Genomic DNA, 17,192 nt, shown 5'->3' on the forward strand with positions numbered 1-17,192 from the left:
CAAATTAGTGTAATGCGTTTTTGGGAAAATCGTAATCTATTAATATTGTGTTACCTTGTTCGGGTCAGTGCGTATGTGTGTTAAGGTAAACACATGTCAATGCAATCGATGACATTGAAAACCGACACAGTGTAAGCAAACGAGGTACTGAATTCATGGGTGCAAACATTGCAGTCACCATAGTAACATTTAACGAGGGTAGAGGAAAAGGGTTGTTTGAGTAAGATTTTACACAATTGTACGCAAGATTGTGCACAAGATTGTACACAATTGTCCGTCAAAATTTTGCACTTTTTAATGGTATTTATTTAACGGCCGAGTTTTTTATTTATTTAAACTTGACCTAATTTACCTTTGCTGAAGTTGAATGTAACATGCATACATATATACTTAATTTAATTCTTATTATTACTGTTTTACGTACCCAGATCGGCCCGGAGTACTGTTTTGACAAAGCGTTGTTCTAATTTGTGATTCTAATTGATTATTCCAGTGTATTACAAAGCTAAAGGTGCGCCCCTGCAATGTCTTGCTCAACCCAATGCTGGCAGAAGGGCCTCGGATATATATAGGTCTAGAGCCTACTGGACATCTGTGAAAAATAACTTTATAACTCATTGAATTCCTCCAGAATAAATAAGTATTCTGGTTCTGAGAGCCCCTATTGAAAAGGTGTTTGGGCTTACCCTTCCACGCTATAGCCACACACTGACAGACTTTAGCTCACCACACATGACACACAAACTGTAGTGTACTTATTTATACCGGTGAATTGATAGAGGTGGGGGGAATTTAATAAATGCGCCCGGTGTTTCAACTGCCACGCCAGAAGAGTTTAACCAGAGCACTATGGATGTAAAGTCCACCGTGCTCACGTTTACACCATGACAGCACACACACACACATATATAAAATTAGGGTGGGAGGAAATGTTCAAATATCATAAAAGTAGCACAAACTAAAAAAAAACATTCCTAAACCAAATCGAATGCATATCAATCTTTGATGACGCGTCTCAAGAGACTATACTTTCATCCAAGTCCACGTACATTTTTTTCTTATTTCACAAGACGAGGAGAAGAGTGGGAGAGACACATCCAGTGTAGTTTTTTGTACTTTTGACAAACTCCACTTTGGGTATCGCATGTTGTATTTTATATTTTATACGTCAGCATTTGATCTAAGGGCAGCTCAGGAAAAAAAAAATGTACATTGTCATCCCGTGTTTTAAAAGAGATGCGTGGCAAATGCCCAAGATTTTCCACAAAGCTTGGCGCTGCGAATAGAGTTGCAGTGCGCGGGTCGCTGTTAGTCATCACCACCTTCCGTTACTATGGATAGATGCTCCGATACAAGATGCGTTGATTTTCACGGCTGTCTCTTTTGGGTTGTACAGCACACGTGGTCCGCCATCATCTCCAACATTTTACTGTCCGTCGTGGGGAGCTTCTTCGATACAACAGTTGAAATATGCATTCTAAATGAGCACCTTGGTATATTTTTTTCCTATTGATGCTGCGAGTTGTTTAAGGAGTTTGTGAATAAAAAAAATCGGCTTAATTACATTCGGCCATATCGTCAGACCAGCGTCGACTGTTAATTGGCAGTGACATGTGTCACATCACAAGCTTTTAATCCCTAAAATGTCAAGTGGTGAATGAAGGACATGGCAGTGGGGATATCCTGCAGCTGAACTAATTATGAGCAAGGCAGGATACACACGTACATCCTAGCAACCGGTAAACAGGCTTCACATGCTTAAGTGTCACACTCATCCAAAAAGTATCTGAAAAAATGGAGCACAGTTAATGGAAATATAACGTCGTAATATTCGGATGGAGCACCGTTCAACATTATCCAAATATCAGCCTACGTAGGCCTGGGTTTGAAGAGTAACGAAGACAAGTGGTCAAAAATGTTGCCCTCCCCAAATTGGTAGGACCGGTATCTGAAATTACGTTTTTTTTTTTTTCACCGAGTTAAATGTGATTTGATATTTTGAGTCAGCAACCTCCAAGACTTCCATGGAATAGTTGCCTTTTACATTTTTTGCTTTGATTTCTTGCAAGCATATACTGGACTCTCCATGTGCCGAATGTCAACTCTAATTTACATCACTCATTCAGTCACTCCGACCACCTATGTTAGATACACTGTATTTTCACACGCATGAATATAAACTATTATCATTCTGTCATCATTACCCATGTCCCATTTGTCGCCGAACATTGGTTTTGCCAGGATGAACAGTTCCCTGTCTAACACTTAAGGCATTTGACGGCGAAAGTATCCAGGAAGGGGCATAGTCTTGTCATGCAATCATTTCTGGAGACTCTTAAATTCAGTCTGCGATACCAACCACACAATGGTCTACTTACGTCCACACAAATTATCACCGAGGCCATTACCCGTCGAGTTCAGAGTGTCAACGAAGGACTGAGATCAGATTCTGACTCACAAATGCTGCAACCAGAGACCATTTAGAAATAGGCAAGGACATCAGAAACAATTGGAGTTATGTTTTTGAAATAAGTGAAATCTACCAATTTTTGCAAGAGGTGTTCTTCGGTATAAAAAGATAAAGGTGCTACCCTGCACTGTCTTGCTCACACAGCTGCTGGTGGAAGGGCCTCCCACGAGATGGAGAATCTTAGAGAGCCCCTCTAGAGGGTGTTTAAGCTTCATCTTCCATGCTAGCCAGGTGTCTTGGAATCCATCCGTGAAGCTTTGTACACCTTTCCATCATCACCCCGCGAAAATTGGCCATCTCCGCAAATTCCTTGGTCCTCTTGACCGAAACTTTCATTCGTCACCTCCCTCCATCCTCTGCGTACTACACAGGCTGCACTTGATCCAGAATGTTGCCTGGGCTCCTGGCTTATGCTCACGAGTGGAACGGACTGCATTGCCGTCGTCCTGAGAGTTGAATCCCATTGGCTTCTCTCTATTCACCTTGTGCATCAGCGACAAAATCTCCCTCGTTGTCCTTGAAGATCCACGCGTGGCCTCGTAACCCGAGCCTCTCCGACCTTAGTTCCCTGCAGCACTCCCCTCCTCAGCTCCGTCTACTCTGAACACACAGCCCTCTCTCTATCTCTCTCTCTCCACCTCACATCAATCTGTACACAACTTTGGTGGTCACCGTTCCGTAGTGTTCACCTCGTGCTCACTGCTCCGCCCTCAGGATTATAATGTAAATATAGTTTCCATTTTGTACACAGTGGTTAACTGTAAACTTCCCCCCCCCCCGCCGCGCTTTATTACGTAAAACCCTACCTGATCGTGTTTATTGTGTTTGATTTTCACATCCGAGTGCATGTGTGTTACGTTATGGCTGATGTGTTTCATTGGATATTTTGCAGATATTTAAAAATAAGTTAACACCGTGTGCTATGCACTTCTTCCGTCCAGGCTGGTGGCTTAGTCCTGGTGGCTTCGTCACTTGCCTCCGTTTCTCTCATTGCTTTATATTTTTAAAAAGTTTATTTTTCTCCAACCTTCATCTTGCTGGGTTCACGTTCACAAACTTCCAGCACCAGCAGCCCTCCACCGCTGGCGATCACCTTCATCGCGATATCCCATCTGCCGCTGATGTCTCTTTCATTCCTCTTTGCTCTCGTGCCGTCTCCTCTGCCGCTCGATCAGTTCATCTCAGCTGTCCTCTGCCTCTGTTGCCTTCCACTACCATCACCGGTTGCTTTGGGGGGATTCCCTTTTGGATCCATTATTCCGACAGAACGATGCCATAGCAGGCTGCGTTCCTCAAATGATTGTTCATTCCATCTTCCGGTCATCATCAGCAGCAGCAGAATTGGTTAATCCACTGCTGGATGAAGGCCTCCCCAAGCCACCACCATGTCCCATTATCCTGCGATTGAATAAGCAGTCTAGCACCTGTGCCCTGTCAAACACACTCCGTTCCTCGGCTGTCACTCCATTCGTAACGTTGACCATCATCCATCATCCCTTCTCGTGGCTTGTCCTGCCCAAGCCCACATACTCGTGCAAACAGTTTGGACGATGCCATTAACCCTACGTGCGTTCTGGCTTGCACGTGCTCCACTTGCTGTCTCTCTCAGCGGTACCTCCAGCCGTGCTTCTTCTTCCTCACCGCGCGCTTTTCACGCGAACGTAAATCGACGTGACGCCTTGCAGAGAAGTTATGGAGGGGGGTTTTAGCGATGACGTCCGAGCTGCTGACGATGTCCCACGTGCCCCCCAGGTGATCAAGGCGATCGAGGAGGGCTACCGGCTGCCGGCGCCCATGGACTGCCCCCTGCCGCTCCACCAGCTCATGCTCGACTGCTGGCAGAAGGAGCGCTCCGACCGGCCCAAGTTCGGCCAGATCGTCAACGCTCTCGACAGGCTCATCCGCAGCCCCGGACTGCTCAACACGCTCGCCAACGGCACCTTAAGGTTCAAGTCCGACTCTTTCTGTGAATGATACAAATAAACCACACAGCCCTCCCCACCCACCACCATCGCAGCAAAAGAATTGTAAAAAAAAGTTTTACTTTTGAACTATTTTTATTTTACCAGGCAAGGCCCACTGAGCAATATATTTATTTATTTTATGAGCGACCTGGCCACAAATGATAGCTCAACCAAGTGGCTTATTGTCCGGAAATGTATAGCAGCCGAATAAGATCAACGCATGTTCATTCTAAATGTGGTGGGGGGGGGGGGGGCACAGAGGACCCACGCAACCACGGGGAGAGAACATGCAAATGCAAAATGTACAGCAGGTGTTAGGGTCGGGATCGGGATCGAACCCACGACCTCCTGTATACCAAGCGAGGTAGTTGACATCTCCTCGCCACCGTGGTGCCACTTGCATGGCAGGATGACGCGACAACTCAACATAATGCGGTGCGTGTGTGTCACGTGGTCCACCGCAATGCTCTCGGACTTGCCTCTGCCAGTCTCAAGAAACTGAAAATGTGACCTTCTTATCAAGGTGTAGCTGAACTCTTACGGCTCTGGAATGTCTCTACGTCTGAGAACAGCCAGCCAACATAATTACATGTCTTTATGTCTTGCTCCAACTGGCCAGGGAGTAATTAAGAAAAGCCCATTATTACTTTAACATTTCAAGGTATATTTATTGCACACAAATGCAGGTGTTCAGTGTTAGTTCTTGCGATATTGTCCCAGCTAGAGACAACGTTAAATGCTTGTACTGTGTCCATTGTGATATTATTGTATTGGACGTTTCTAAAAGCTATTTCAAAAGAGAAAATGTGTCAGTTTAATATCTTATTTTAAAAAAGTGACCTCATTTTTCACGTGTGAAATGTGATATAATTTACAGCAATTAGTTATGATGAAATGTAATCATTATACATACGTGCTACTTTAGAACAATAGCAAATTGTGCTCAGCATTTACTGATACCATACTTTACAAAATAAAGCTTTTATTTGAAAGTAGAAAATTTGAAACCTAACAGTTAATGTCTGCCTAGCTAACCAAGCTCGCAAATCAAACAATTTAGCTAAAAAGGTAAACCTCAAACCGAAGTTCTTGTGCAAGAAAATTGTATTCTCCAAGAAAACTTCTAAACCATGCAATTATAATAATAATCAGGTTAATATCAGGCCAGACACTATTGTGACTCAAATTTAATCTTCGTCTGTAAAGGCTTGGCTGAGCAGGTAACGTTTTAAGCTCCAGTTTAAAGCTTTGGACGGTCAGGCAGTCCCTGACTGCGGTGCATCGCCACCGGTGTGCAGTGGAATGTCAGACTAGGTGTGTCGCCGCAGTTTTTTTTTTTGCGGAATTATATGACAGCAAAGAACCACGCTGTTCGCAATCTCTGACAGATGACGAACTTTCCTCCATGCGGTTGAGCGGCCCATCCAACAGCCAAACACTCCCAGCCCTTTCAGGTCCCTCGATCGCATGTTCCTATCGACCCACCCAGCCCTCTCAGCTTCTTACCCTCACCCAGCCCCTCTCAGCACCCTCATTCGCACGTTCCTACCGACCTACCCAGCCCTCTCAGCTTCTTACCCACCCACCGGCCCCTCTCAGCTTCCTAGATCGCACATTCGTCCCCACAAACTGGGACCCAAACTGATTGTTTTGGTTCAGTGTGCTGTTAAAATGAAAACAGTTGAGATGCACTGCCTTACTTGACGAGGTGGGGGATTCCAAAGGTTCTGGGCCTTATAAGTAAAATAATGGGCCCAAGATGTTTGTAATCGCACCTTGAGTCTGTCTAACAATCCCTCATCGGTGGATCAAAGAGGTCAGGATCATATAACTATTAAAACGCCTAAAAAATAAATGTTAAATTGTGAGGATCAATATTCATAAATTCAACTTAAAAGAGTTCTTTCATCCCATTTGAAATATCAATTTTTACATATTTTGTCCACTCAATTAGCCAAAATGTCATTAGCATATTATTTGCTAAATATTTCCATGATAAAATGATTCTTACACGCATGATTCAATGCAAGTACGGTGAAATAAGGATAGATTTTAAATCGGGGATTGATGATTTTACTTTAACGTCTGAATGCTTAATTCAAACTATCACTCTCAATATTTTAAAAGTATAAAGACCATAATTATCCGACGTGTTATAAATGGAATTCCCAGACCGCCTCCATTCCAATTTCGAAAACACATTTAAATCGAGTATTGATCGGCTTGTAAAATGTACGATCAAATTCTGCGCAACAACTGTGTCCATCAGACCTATGTGTTGCCTCCTCCATTAGTCACAGACTAAAATGCCCCGGACTCAAACAAACCAATGGGCGGCCACTCATCTCCACTGGCTGGAGTCGGTCAGCGGCGTTCATTCCACATTGATATGGCAGGGGTCAGTTTTTTTTTACAAAGGAACAAATCCTATTGGCTTTCTGCAAGCGGACTCACGGTTATCAACTTCTGGAGGAGTAATTACTCCAGCCGACCCCTGACCAGCATTTGAACTTTTAGCACCACATTCGGTCGATAATTAAAAGCCAATAATCATGGCTCGTGCAGCTGTGCAGGCTGCTGGATCAATGCGTTCATTGGCGCTTACGAATGTAGATGCTTTTGAGAATGATAATGGAAGGCAACCATTGTGCTCATTAGGTTTTGATTAAGGGTGGAGGTAAAGGTGCAGCCCTACAATGACCAGCTCACGCCACTGCTGGCCAAAGGGCCTCCACCACTTAAGGGTCTTTTGGACTACAATTTCGTGATTTTTTTTTTATTATGAAACTAATTTTATACTTTTTACATATATTTTTTTCTCTCATCGAAGTATATATATTGCACTTAGTTTTTTCAGCCTGTTAGCTTCGAAAGCATGAATGTTTTCACATTTTAATGTATAATTATACAAAAAAAATTGACACTGGAATTCTCGGACTGTCTCATTGAGCTCTCACCTGGGGTAGAACAAAACAGCCAGAGCAGAACGAGCAAAACAGCACAATCGCTTCCAATCCCAGATAAAAGGTAAAGGTGCAGCTCTGCAATTACTCGCTCATGCCACCTGCTGGTGGAAGGTTTTCACGAGAGTGAGCTAAAGAGAGCATCTCTTGAGCGTAATTTGGCCTACCTCTTCCATGGCTTCTTACAAGAGGCAGGAGTGCCCTCTCTTTGCTCCACTGCACACAACCTATCGGCGAACTTGTAGCGTTCCCATTAATCTTTCAGGGTGGACAGAGACGGGGAGCGGTGGGTGGGGTGGGGGTTAATTTTCAAATGCCGCTCTAGGAGATCGCATTGAACCGATGACCTCTGGATTTCAAGTCCACCATTGCTAATCATTACACCACGACAGCATCAAGTCAATCCAAGGCCTCAGGTTTAATTATCAGAAGGAGATGGAAACCTTGAGTAGATCTCTTTACTCAGCATTGTATGTAACCACTGCAAGTGGCAATCTATCCGCGGGCTCTCAGTCACGATGTTGCATGGCTGTTCTGCACATTGCACAATAAAAATAAGGGTATGGGAATTAATTCTTGATTTGAAGCTTTCGTGATTGCAGGAATCCATACTCTTTGGTTTTTTCGGTAAAGTCACGTAGGTATAAAATAAAATAAATCACGACGTTTCGGGCGCAACACAAGCATCCGTCATCAGGTGAGAAAGCATGATTTTTAAAACAGTCTGCCTCAGCAGCAGATCTTTAAAACAGTCTGCCTCAGCAGCAGACCTTGCTTCCCCACCTGATGACGGACGCTTGTGTCGCGCCCGAAACGTCGTGATTTATTTTATTTTATACCTACGTGACTTTTTCCGAAAGAACCAAAGAGTATGGGAATTCACGTTGTCCACAAAGATGGTACAAGAAATACATAGAACGAGAGCAGGCTGGAATGCCTGTGGAAGGGCGAACATGATAGTGGAAAGGCTCATGACCGATTTTCTGAAGAAAAAAGTGTTCAATCATTGCACACAGCCAGCTACACTCTTCCTTCTAACATGAGGAAGCCACTGGAGCTGTGCACTTTTAAATCCATATTGAAAAATCGCTTCTCCGATGAGCACGACTTGTTATGTACGGTGCGAAAGAAGTTCAACATACACGCAGACGTTGAAGAGAAAATGGAACAAAAGCTAAAAAGTGCAGAAAGCAGCGTGGGGGAACGCATGCTTAGAATTTACACTGAGAGACAGAAAAAAACGTTACGCATAGTTAATGGCAGGAACCCAAATCGGAGACATCGCATTCACTGCCAAGAAAGGTAAATGGGCTTGGGCAGGACACATCGCTGAGCAGGATGGATGCCAGTGGACGAGGCTGGTCACAAAATGGAGCAATGAGATCAGTCGGTGCGCAGGAGAGAGATGGATGGTAGCCGCACTGAACTGTGATGGAGGATGGCGAGGCCTTCATCCAGCAGGGGATAGATAATGAACGTGCTGACGTAGTGAATATGTGCCTACTCAATACCAATGTTTTTTTTTTGTCACGGGTTTGGAATTCAAATCCAACTCTTCCTAGAAATCACGACATAAATCCCATCAAAGTAGAAACATTCGTTTTGGGATTGCCACGTTCCACCCCATTCTGGCTTGGTCCTCTAGACGATCATGCGGCCACACGTTCAGCTCCGATGGCAGTCGTGCCTTCCTGCTGTTGGCTAGCACACATGTGTGCAGGATTAAACCTATGGGGGGGGGGGGGGTGGAATCCTGTCTACTTAAGACGGGCGCCTGTCAATGTCCCAGCTATTATTTAGGATAATACAATATATTGGCTGCTGGATTTACCAGCACTTAATCTCTTTTCCAGTGAGATGGCACATTGCATTAACCCAGTAGCAGTAATCCCATCACTGATACGTAATGCTCCAATTCCTGATAAAACAACATTCTGCCGTGATAGAGTCTGTATCAATATTTGTAAAAAAAGAAAAAAATAGGCTAAACCATTTGTGTGCGCCTACAGAAACCCTGATACTAAAGTCACCAGCAATGTGCCTGATCTTGTCACGTATTGGAAGCTTAAGGCAGCAGTGTACCTTGTTAGTAATTGGATGACACAGACTGCTTGGGAATACTGGGTGTTATAGACTTGGGCTGAGGCATCACCATAAGATAGCATGCAGTTCGAGAAATGTATTGGGGTCACCACGGTGGCGAGATGTTTACTCCCTCGCCTGGTATACAGGAGGTCGTGGGTTCGATCTCATCCCTGACGCCTGTCTATCGGGAGTTTGCATGTCTCCCTCGCCGTGGTAGCGTGGATTTTTCTCCGGGTACTCCGGCTTTTCCCTCCACATTTAGAAACGTGCGTTTGGAGCATTTTGCTGCTCTAAATGTCCACGTGATAAGCCACTTCGTTGAGCTATCATTTGTGATGGCTAGGTCGCTTCTGAGAAAAGTGCTACATGGCTCAGTGGGCCTTACCTGGTAAAATAAAAATATCTAGTTTCGTTTAGTATTCTTGAATCTAGTTGTGTGAGTTTTCTCCAGGTACCTGGGTTCTCCCACAAACCAAGCTCTCATCGATGGCATTGGCCACGCATTTCAAGGCAGCAAGACCACTCCTGAAAAAAAAAGCAATTGTACGATTCATACTCTTTGGGTCTTTCGGTAAAGTCACGTAGATCGAAAAATTATAAAAGATCACGACGTTTCAATTGCAACACGAGTAATCGTCTTCAGGTGAAAAAATACAGAAAGAAAATATGATAATAGGTTTTTCCCCTTCTGGCAACAAAACAGGTGTTAAGATGTTAAAACACCAAACTGAAACTTTTTACATGGAATTATGTCTGCATTGCTTGTGGTTAATGCAGACATGATTCCTTGTAAAAGGTTTCAGTTTGGTGTGTTAACATCTTAACACCTGTTTTGTTGCCAGAAAAAAGGGGAAAACTCTATTATCAAATAAAGGAAAGTTGTATTGCTTTCACATTATTATTGTTGAGGCCAGAGATCGATATCAAGTTTCAAATCTGTTTGTATTAACCACGTGAGAACTTGAGAGACCATAATTGTCTCATTTGTAACTGCCAGTCTTCTCAGGTGTTGGTGTTGACCCATTGCACGAGGTACGGTGGGCTATTAAGTGTTGACTCGAGGGGAGGTCGGAGAATATACACGGGCACCAATTAATAACAATGCCAATTTTTTACGCGCAAATTGTTCACTCGCCCCTAACGGCAGCGACCCTGAGGCGTGGAGCCCAGCTCAGAGATCCGTTCAGTAATAGTCAGATAGAAAGATGTTTTTTTGAGAAGGCGCTTAAAGGTGGAGGGAAATAAATTAACCCGTAAAAACAAAGTTTTTCACTATAAATCCTTTATATGCGTGGCGGCTAGAGTCCTCTCGTCCTCTGGCTTGAGATGGCTGCCATCTATGGGTCAGATGATTGCCTGCCACCATTAAGCAATTGGTAATTAAATATAATTTATTTTTTCCTAAAAAGTGTAAAATTTTGGAACAAAAAATTTCACGAAAATGAATTGTCACGCACAACGAGTCTGTGTGCAAAATGTCAGCTCGATTGGATCACGGGAAGTGGGTTAAAAAACGACCGAAAGATTTGCACGGTCGTAAGCGCGCAAGCAAGCAAGCAAGTGAACTTAATATAAATGATTAAAAAAAGGGCCAGCACTGCCAATGTGGAGGGGCATGGCGGCGTTCCAGTTGAAGGCGCCGACAACGGAGAAACGACGCAATGGCGATCGTGGCCCTGACTCGAGGTGTCGAGAGTAACTCCTGGGCATAGTTGCGCAGAGTTCCGTTGGTGGTTTGGGAGCAGGGCGTCAGGAGGTCCGAGAGGTATGGAGGGTAACGGCGTGCAATCAAGCATGTATCGCCGGGATCAGAGCTCAGCGTGCTAAACCATTATCCCACATCCATCCAATATACACTTACACATACCCACACAACATACAATCGTATAATAATAACATTGATGTTGCAGGCTCGCCATTTGAACCTTGGAAAATGGCCTACATAGTTTGCGAATATGTTTTGCAAGTGGCCCAGTGGCTATTTCGTCAAGACTGACCCTCTCTGATGATTCCAGTGCCTCGCATGTTTCCAGCCAAAAGCGTTCGAAAGGCAGCTCATTTGTTTGGACACTTGGCACCATTTGACAGTCAAAGAAATGTTAAATCCATGAAGGCTTAGCTCGCCAAAAATTGCTCTTGCAGACAAACAAATATCCTGTGCCGCCTACGCCTCTCCGCCAAACGCCTGTCTGGCATTTACAGATGGACTGCAATACGATCTTACATACCCTGCACACACTTGGAACAAGTCAATGTGTGTCAAACTGTCCATCACTCAGTATTCTTAATTTCACTACGCAATAGATAGCACCTGGGATTCGTCCCAAGGTGCTATCTAAATGTGATATATCTGCAAACTGCTTTTGCAGACATATTTTGTGATTGTAGTTGTAGGTGATTTTACAAGTGGGGCTTTGGCTATGACTTCATCCGCAATCACCTTGTGCAAAGCGCGGACTGTTCGTGCATACGATCACAAAATAAAGCGTTTTCTCAATATATTTAATTAAATAGTAATAACGTCGAAAGCAGAAACTGAGAGCATTTGCTAACATCATTTAGTCCACCTAAGCCACATTGTCAATTGAAATGTGGTGGCTGCATGTTTGTAATCCGGCAATTTGGAGGCAAGCGTTGGTGGATGATAATATATATTTGTGAAACTCCCGAATTCACTTGGCCGTAATGTTGCTTGAAGGTAGCAGCACAGCAAGAGGGTCTGTGAACCACCTGTACGGATCCTTCAGTGGTATCCCCTTGTCCGAGTGGGGGGGTTCTTCTGCAGATGCTCTGGTTTCCTCCCGCACACAAAACCCCACGTTTGACCCCACCACACACGTCCTGCCAAAATCGACTCCCTTCGGTATAACCATTTATACTGCTGGGTTGTACACAGGCTGCAGGGGATTTTAATAAATGTGTCCATTGTTTTAACAGCCGCGCCGGGAGATAGAGCCCGCGATCACTGGATTGTGCATCCAGTCTGCCTCTGATTACAGCACAGAAGCATGTATGTTTCTATGTATATTGAACTATGGAGGAGGCTCGTGAAGGACGCTACTGGTCAGTTGGAGGCAGTCGCCCTCCAACAACAACGGAGGGCAGAGGAGCAATGCTCACAACAACGGACGGAATGCCTGGTGGCTAAAATGCAGCAAGTTGGCACAGGAGGGGGCACAGCTGGTGCATCTGCCAGTCATCTCAGTCAATCGGGCCGTGGCTCCTGGGTCTGTCCCGTAACCTCCTGCCAGCGAGCCTTCGATACTTCACGTGGCCTCAAAGTGCACCTGGCCTGGCACAGGCGCCGTGATGACATCACCACCACTGAGTGGCGAACGGCGGCTGTTGTTGTTGAACTTTTTCCACACCCTACATAGCCAACCGTGTTAATTGGGAGGTACAGAGAGTGAGTGTGCTGCTTACTGCGAGTGAACGTTTGGTTTGTTCTTGTCTTGCCCAGGCCACAGAACCCATTTCTGGAGCACAGTGTCCCACTGTTCATCGCCTTCCGTTCAGTGGGGGACTGGTTGGATGTCATCAAGATGGGGCGTTACAGGGACAACTTTGCCGTGGCAGGCTTCAACCACCTGGAGTCAGTTGCACAGATGAGCCTTGAGTGAGTAACATTGTTTTTACTCGCTGCGGCAGATGGCAGTGGCATCAAAATGTGTTTTATGTAAAATATTATTATACATAAGTGAACTTATTTTTCTGAAATTACATTGGAGGGCTATACAGCACAACTGCGAAAAACAAACGCAGTTAAAAAAAATTCTTCTTCGGAAAGAATCTGTCGTAGGGGTCCCCAGTGTGTTACAGTATGATAGGGGCTCCCCCATAATGAATTACATACAATTTATTCTGTTGAGAAATATGATCTGCAAGCTTTTAAATGCTACTATTTGGGGGTCTTTTTAATGGACGATATTTTTTATTTCAATCTTGACTTAAAGCTTTCGTGACTGCAGGAATTCATGTTCTTAGGGCTTTCGGTAAAGCCACGTAGATAAATCAAATAATAAAAAAAATCACGATGTTTCGATTGCAACGTCGTGATATTGTCATTATTTATTTAGTTAGTTTGAATCTTCTATTTACTTTAAGAAACGAAAATATCATATTTACACAGAAAGTCATTATAGGTTGTTGCAGAAAACATATGTACAGTAATTGGTAAATATAGCAGCTATTAGGCTGTATACATTTCAGTTTTTAAACAAAATCAATTATTATTATTTTGGGATAGTTAAGTAATTTTATTTTTATCCTGTGCTTGAACAATGCTGCTAATGCATGTCATTAAAATGTATGCAATTTATAGGTTTCACAATGTTACGTTTTGAACAAAATTATTTTCAGCACCTTAATTAAATGCCCACGCTTCTGATGCTAAATAATTTTCGTTAGTTTTGCTCAAAGCCGTTTAAAAATACGACTCATCTCATCTATCCCACAGATAGAAAAATTCAATGATACGAGAAGTTTCTACTTGTCGTATGCAATAAAATCCCTCCTTATCTTCAGTTGCTCACCGACAATATTAAAGACAAAGATCCCCTACATATCCTTAACAGACTGTTAGGGCAAGTGCTGTTAGCAAGTTGCACCTATGAAGGTCGGCACGCACACGACGGGGTGGGTAGCCAACACCACGCCTGGCCGCCTTTGTCTCCACACTGCTGATGTTTACAAACTGCACCAGATACTCAATTTGAGACTGAGTCGAGATAGGGGAGGCCCACGACCAGTTCAGATAATCGTCACTGGTGATGGCCGTGAGTCGGATTCGAATTCGGGTCGCTGGGTTCATAACGCAGCGTTAACAGTTGCACCACCACTCCCCACACACGCACACAACATGATATCCCAGTGGCCAATTCATCTTAAACATGAAAATTGTATTCCAGGAATGCCTTCGCGTCACCGGTGTAAATAACATAGCGTCTGTCGCCACATTCTTTCGACTTACCACAGATTTGCAGATAAAAAAAATGTAATTTGATCTCTAGATAATAGCATCAATCACAGGGCGAGTTAAATACCATGAGCAAGAAAGGTCACAATTAAGAGAGCCCAGCCGAAGAGCAATAACAAAAACCCACAGATATGCCAATAACAGTGCCCGAAGAGGAAATTTATATAAAAAGGTGACATTTTTGCACAATTGCCCTTCTTCAAAGCACGGACGAGTTTCATCGTATGTGCACGTGCTATAATAAACAATTATAAAAAGTACGCACTGCTGATGTACTAACATCAAATGTTCATGATGTGCTGGATAAACGTCCGGAGAAAAGGGACTGCATTTTTGCCACGATTAATGTTTCGCCGTGCGTGTGCGTGTATTCCGAACAGTGACGTTATACGGATAGGCATCACGCTGGTGGGCCATCAAAAGAAGATTCTAAACAGCATCCAGATCATGAGAGCACAGATGGTGCAGATGCAGGACTCAGGAGTTCAGGTGTAAAGCGGCACTTTACCGGGACTGGCCCCCGAGCTTCTACGCCCTGCTCCCACTGCCCCCGGAGGGCCCCACGGCCGGCTCTTTATTATTTAAGGGAGAATTCTCCATTGCAAATGGAATAAATGGAACCGAATAGGGGTGGGCGGGGGGGGGGGTGGTGGGGAAGGGGGTTGGAGGAAAAAAAAGTAAAAGGCAAGATTGGGGGATGATGATGTTGAGAACATCTGCAACCGGCAACGCACCGCACGTGTTTCTGACGTGAAGCCGAAGAAGAAGTAACAATCGCGCGCGGCGCTTCTGAGACGACGTCCCCCTTTGCGCCCGCTGTGAGTGACGTGGTGAGCGGAGTGGGAGGCGAGCATGGACAACGCACGCCGCCGGTGGCTTGCGATTCACGGTGGCCGCGGATCGCATCTGCGCTCGTCTGTCCGATGAAAGGATGAACGTACACGTTTTTGCTTTGGTTTTATACTCGATATATTCACGAAGCTCTTGTGTTGTAGCAAATAATTACGGTCGCATCGCAAGTTTTGATTCCACGCTACTAAATGCTTGTACAAATTAGGAGCAGAAGCACTGACGAGTGGCAATTTTTTGTGTTTTTCCGATTGTGGGATTCTTTTCTCTACGTATTCCTTGGTTCTCAATTATATTCGTTGTTGACAACACCGTGATGACACCTGGAGGTTGTCAATCAACACCTTTTCATTTCACGTTTGTTGTGATAGTGCTATTTACCTAATAAGAACACAACATGATCAGAAACGTCATACCTCATTTGCAAGTCGTTGGGTTTATTTGACGTTTTACCAAATCACTGATAAACTGCACTCTCTGTGCTCTCACATGTGTCATTGAAATGGAAACTACAATTGCGCGTCATTGAAAAAGTATTCCCTGGCGCTGCACGTTTACAACAGGGCTATATGTTGTGAAGATAAGATACGGATTGATCAGGTTCATTCCAGGGTAACAATTTGCAGTTCTTTGTCAATCCACTGCTGGATAAAGGGCACCCCATTCTGTGTCAGTCGTGGCACTCTTGTTTGACCATACTTCACTGCTATGGTCAGTGCGAGTTGGTGAAGGGAGGGAATGCACGGCTGGGAATCTAGGTATCAAACTGCAGTTGAAAGAATCCAAATGGAAGATCTAACTACCTTATAGTTACATTTTTATTTAAAGCTTTCGTGACTGCAGGGATTCATATTCTTGGTTCTTTCTGTAAAGTCACGTAGAAGGAAAACAATAAAAGATAAAAAAATATATAAAACAATAAAATTCTCACGACGTTTCGACTGCAACACAAGCAATCATCATCAGGTGTGAAAAACACAGCATGACATTTTTTTTCTAATTTTCTTGCCGTGTTTTTTCACACCTGATGATGATTGCTTGTGTTGCAGTCGAAACGTCGTGAGAATTGTATTGTTTTATATTGTTCTTATTGTATTGTTTCCCTTCGACGTGACTTTACCGATAGAACCAAGAATACCTTCTAGTTGTATGCAAGTCGTGCAATATCATGTTGGAGGCGGTGCCACATTGTTTTGCACACCGAGCTATGAATCCTGCAACTTGAGCTTGATTCTCTTCCACAGTCATCAGTGGCGAGTAATGTCTCCACCGGGACTGGGTGGGTCCCCCTCCTTCACTAACCCTCGCTGACCAGTGTGGTGAAGTATGGTCAAATCAAGAAAAATTACATGACTGACACCATATGGTGGATTGACACTGGCCTGTATATTATTATGCTCATTTCACAAACGTATACACAATCATTATTTCTCATCTACAAATCATGAATACAAATTGCTTAACTTTGTTCATTAACTCCACCCATCCACCCACCCCTTGCGGCTAGCAATACAGAAGTTTAGCAATTAAGCACCACTAACATTTGGCGAAGCAGTAAAACAAAAAAATACATTTCCATAGAAATTTTACAACGCTCCATAAAGTCCAAACATAAAACTACGTAAAAATAAAGTACTAGAAGGACATGCTGGCAACGTCATAAATTGACAACTTCTCATATTATTATTATTATTATTGGGAGGCCAGGGAGGCGAAGGGCAATAGAATGACAGCGTGCACCTTGAGATGGTATTTGCAGCTTTACTTTGAGCAAACGGTGGAGCGATGGTTAGCGCACTTCACGACGAACACAGCGGTCCGAATTGAGATTGCTGGTCACGGCTAGCATCAGTGGTGATTAATTCCTGCACCGGTCCTGGTTCCCT

General features: G+C 44.0%; 1 protein-coding gene across 4 annotated transcripts in view; it reads left to right on the forward strand.

Annotated features, from left to right (window-relative positions):
* LOC144945029 (ephrin type-A receptor 4-like) overlaps positions 1–15,088 on the forward strand; it is a 154,197-nt gene extending 139,109 nt beyond the window's left edge. For all 4 annotated transcript variants that reach the window (XM_078873203.1, XM_078873205.1, XM_078873206.1 and 1 more), the window contains exons 15-17: positions 4,223–4,416; positions 12,943–13,098; positions 14,838–15,088. In XM_078873203.1, coding sequence (XP_078729329.1) covers positions 4,223–4,416; positions 12,943–13,098; positions 14,838–14,952 — 465 coding nt within the window. In that variant the 3' untranslated portion in view covers positions 14,953–15,088. The remainder of the gene's footprint in view (positions 1–4,222; positions 4,417–12,942; positions 13,099–14,837) is intronic.
* The last annotated feature ends 2,104 nt before the right edge of the window (positions 15,089–17,192 follow it).

The sequence above is a fragment of the Lampetra fluviatilis genome, chromosome 36 (genome assembly GCF_964198595.1).
Source record: "Lampetra fluviatilis chromosome 36, kcLamFluv1.1, whole genome shotgun sequence".
Lineage (NCBI taxonomy): Eukaryota > Metazoa > Chordata > Hyperoartia > Petromyzontiformes > Petromyzontidae > Lampetra > Lampetra fluviatilis.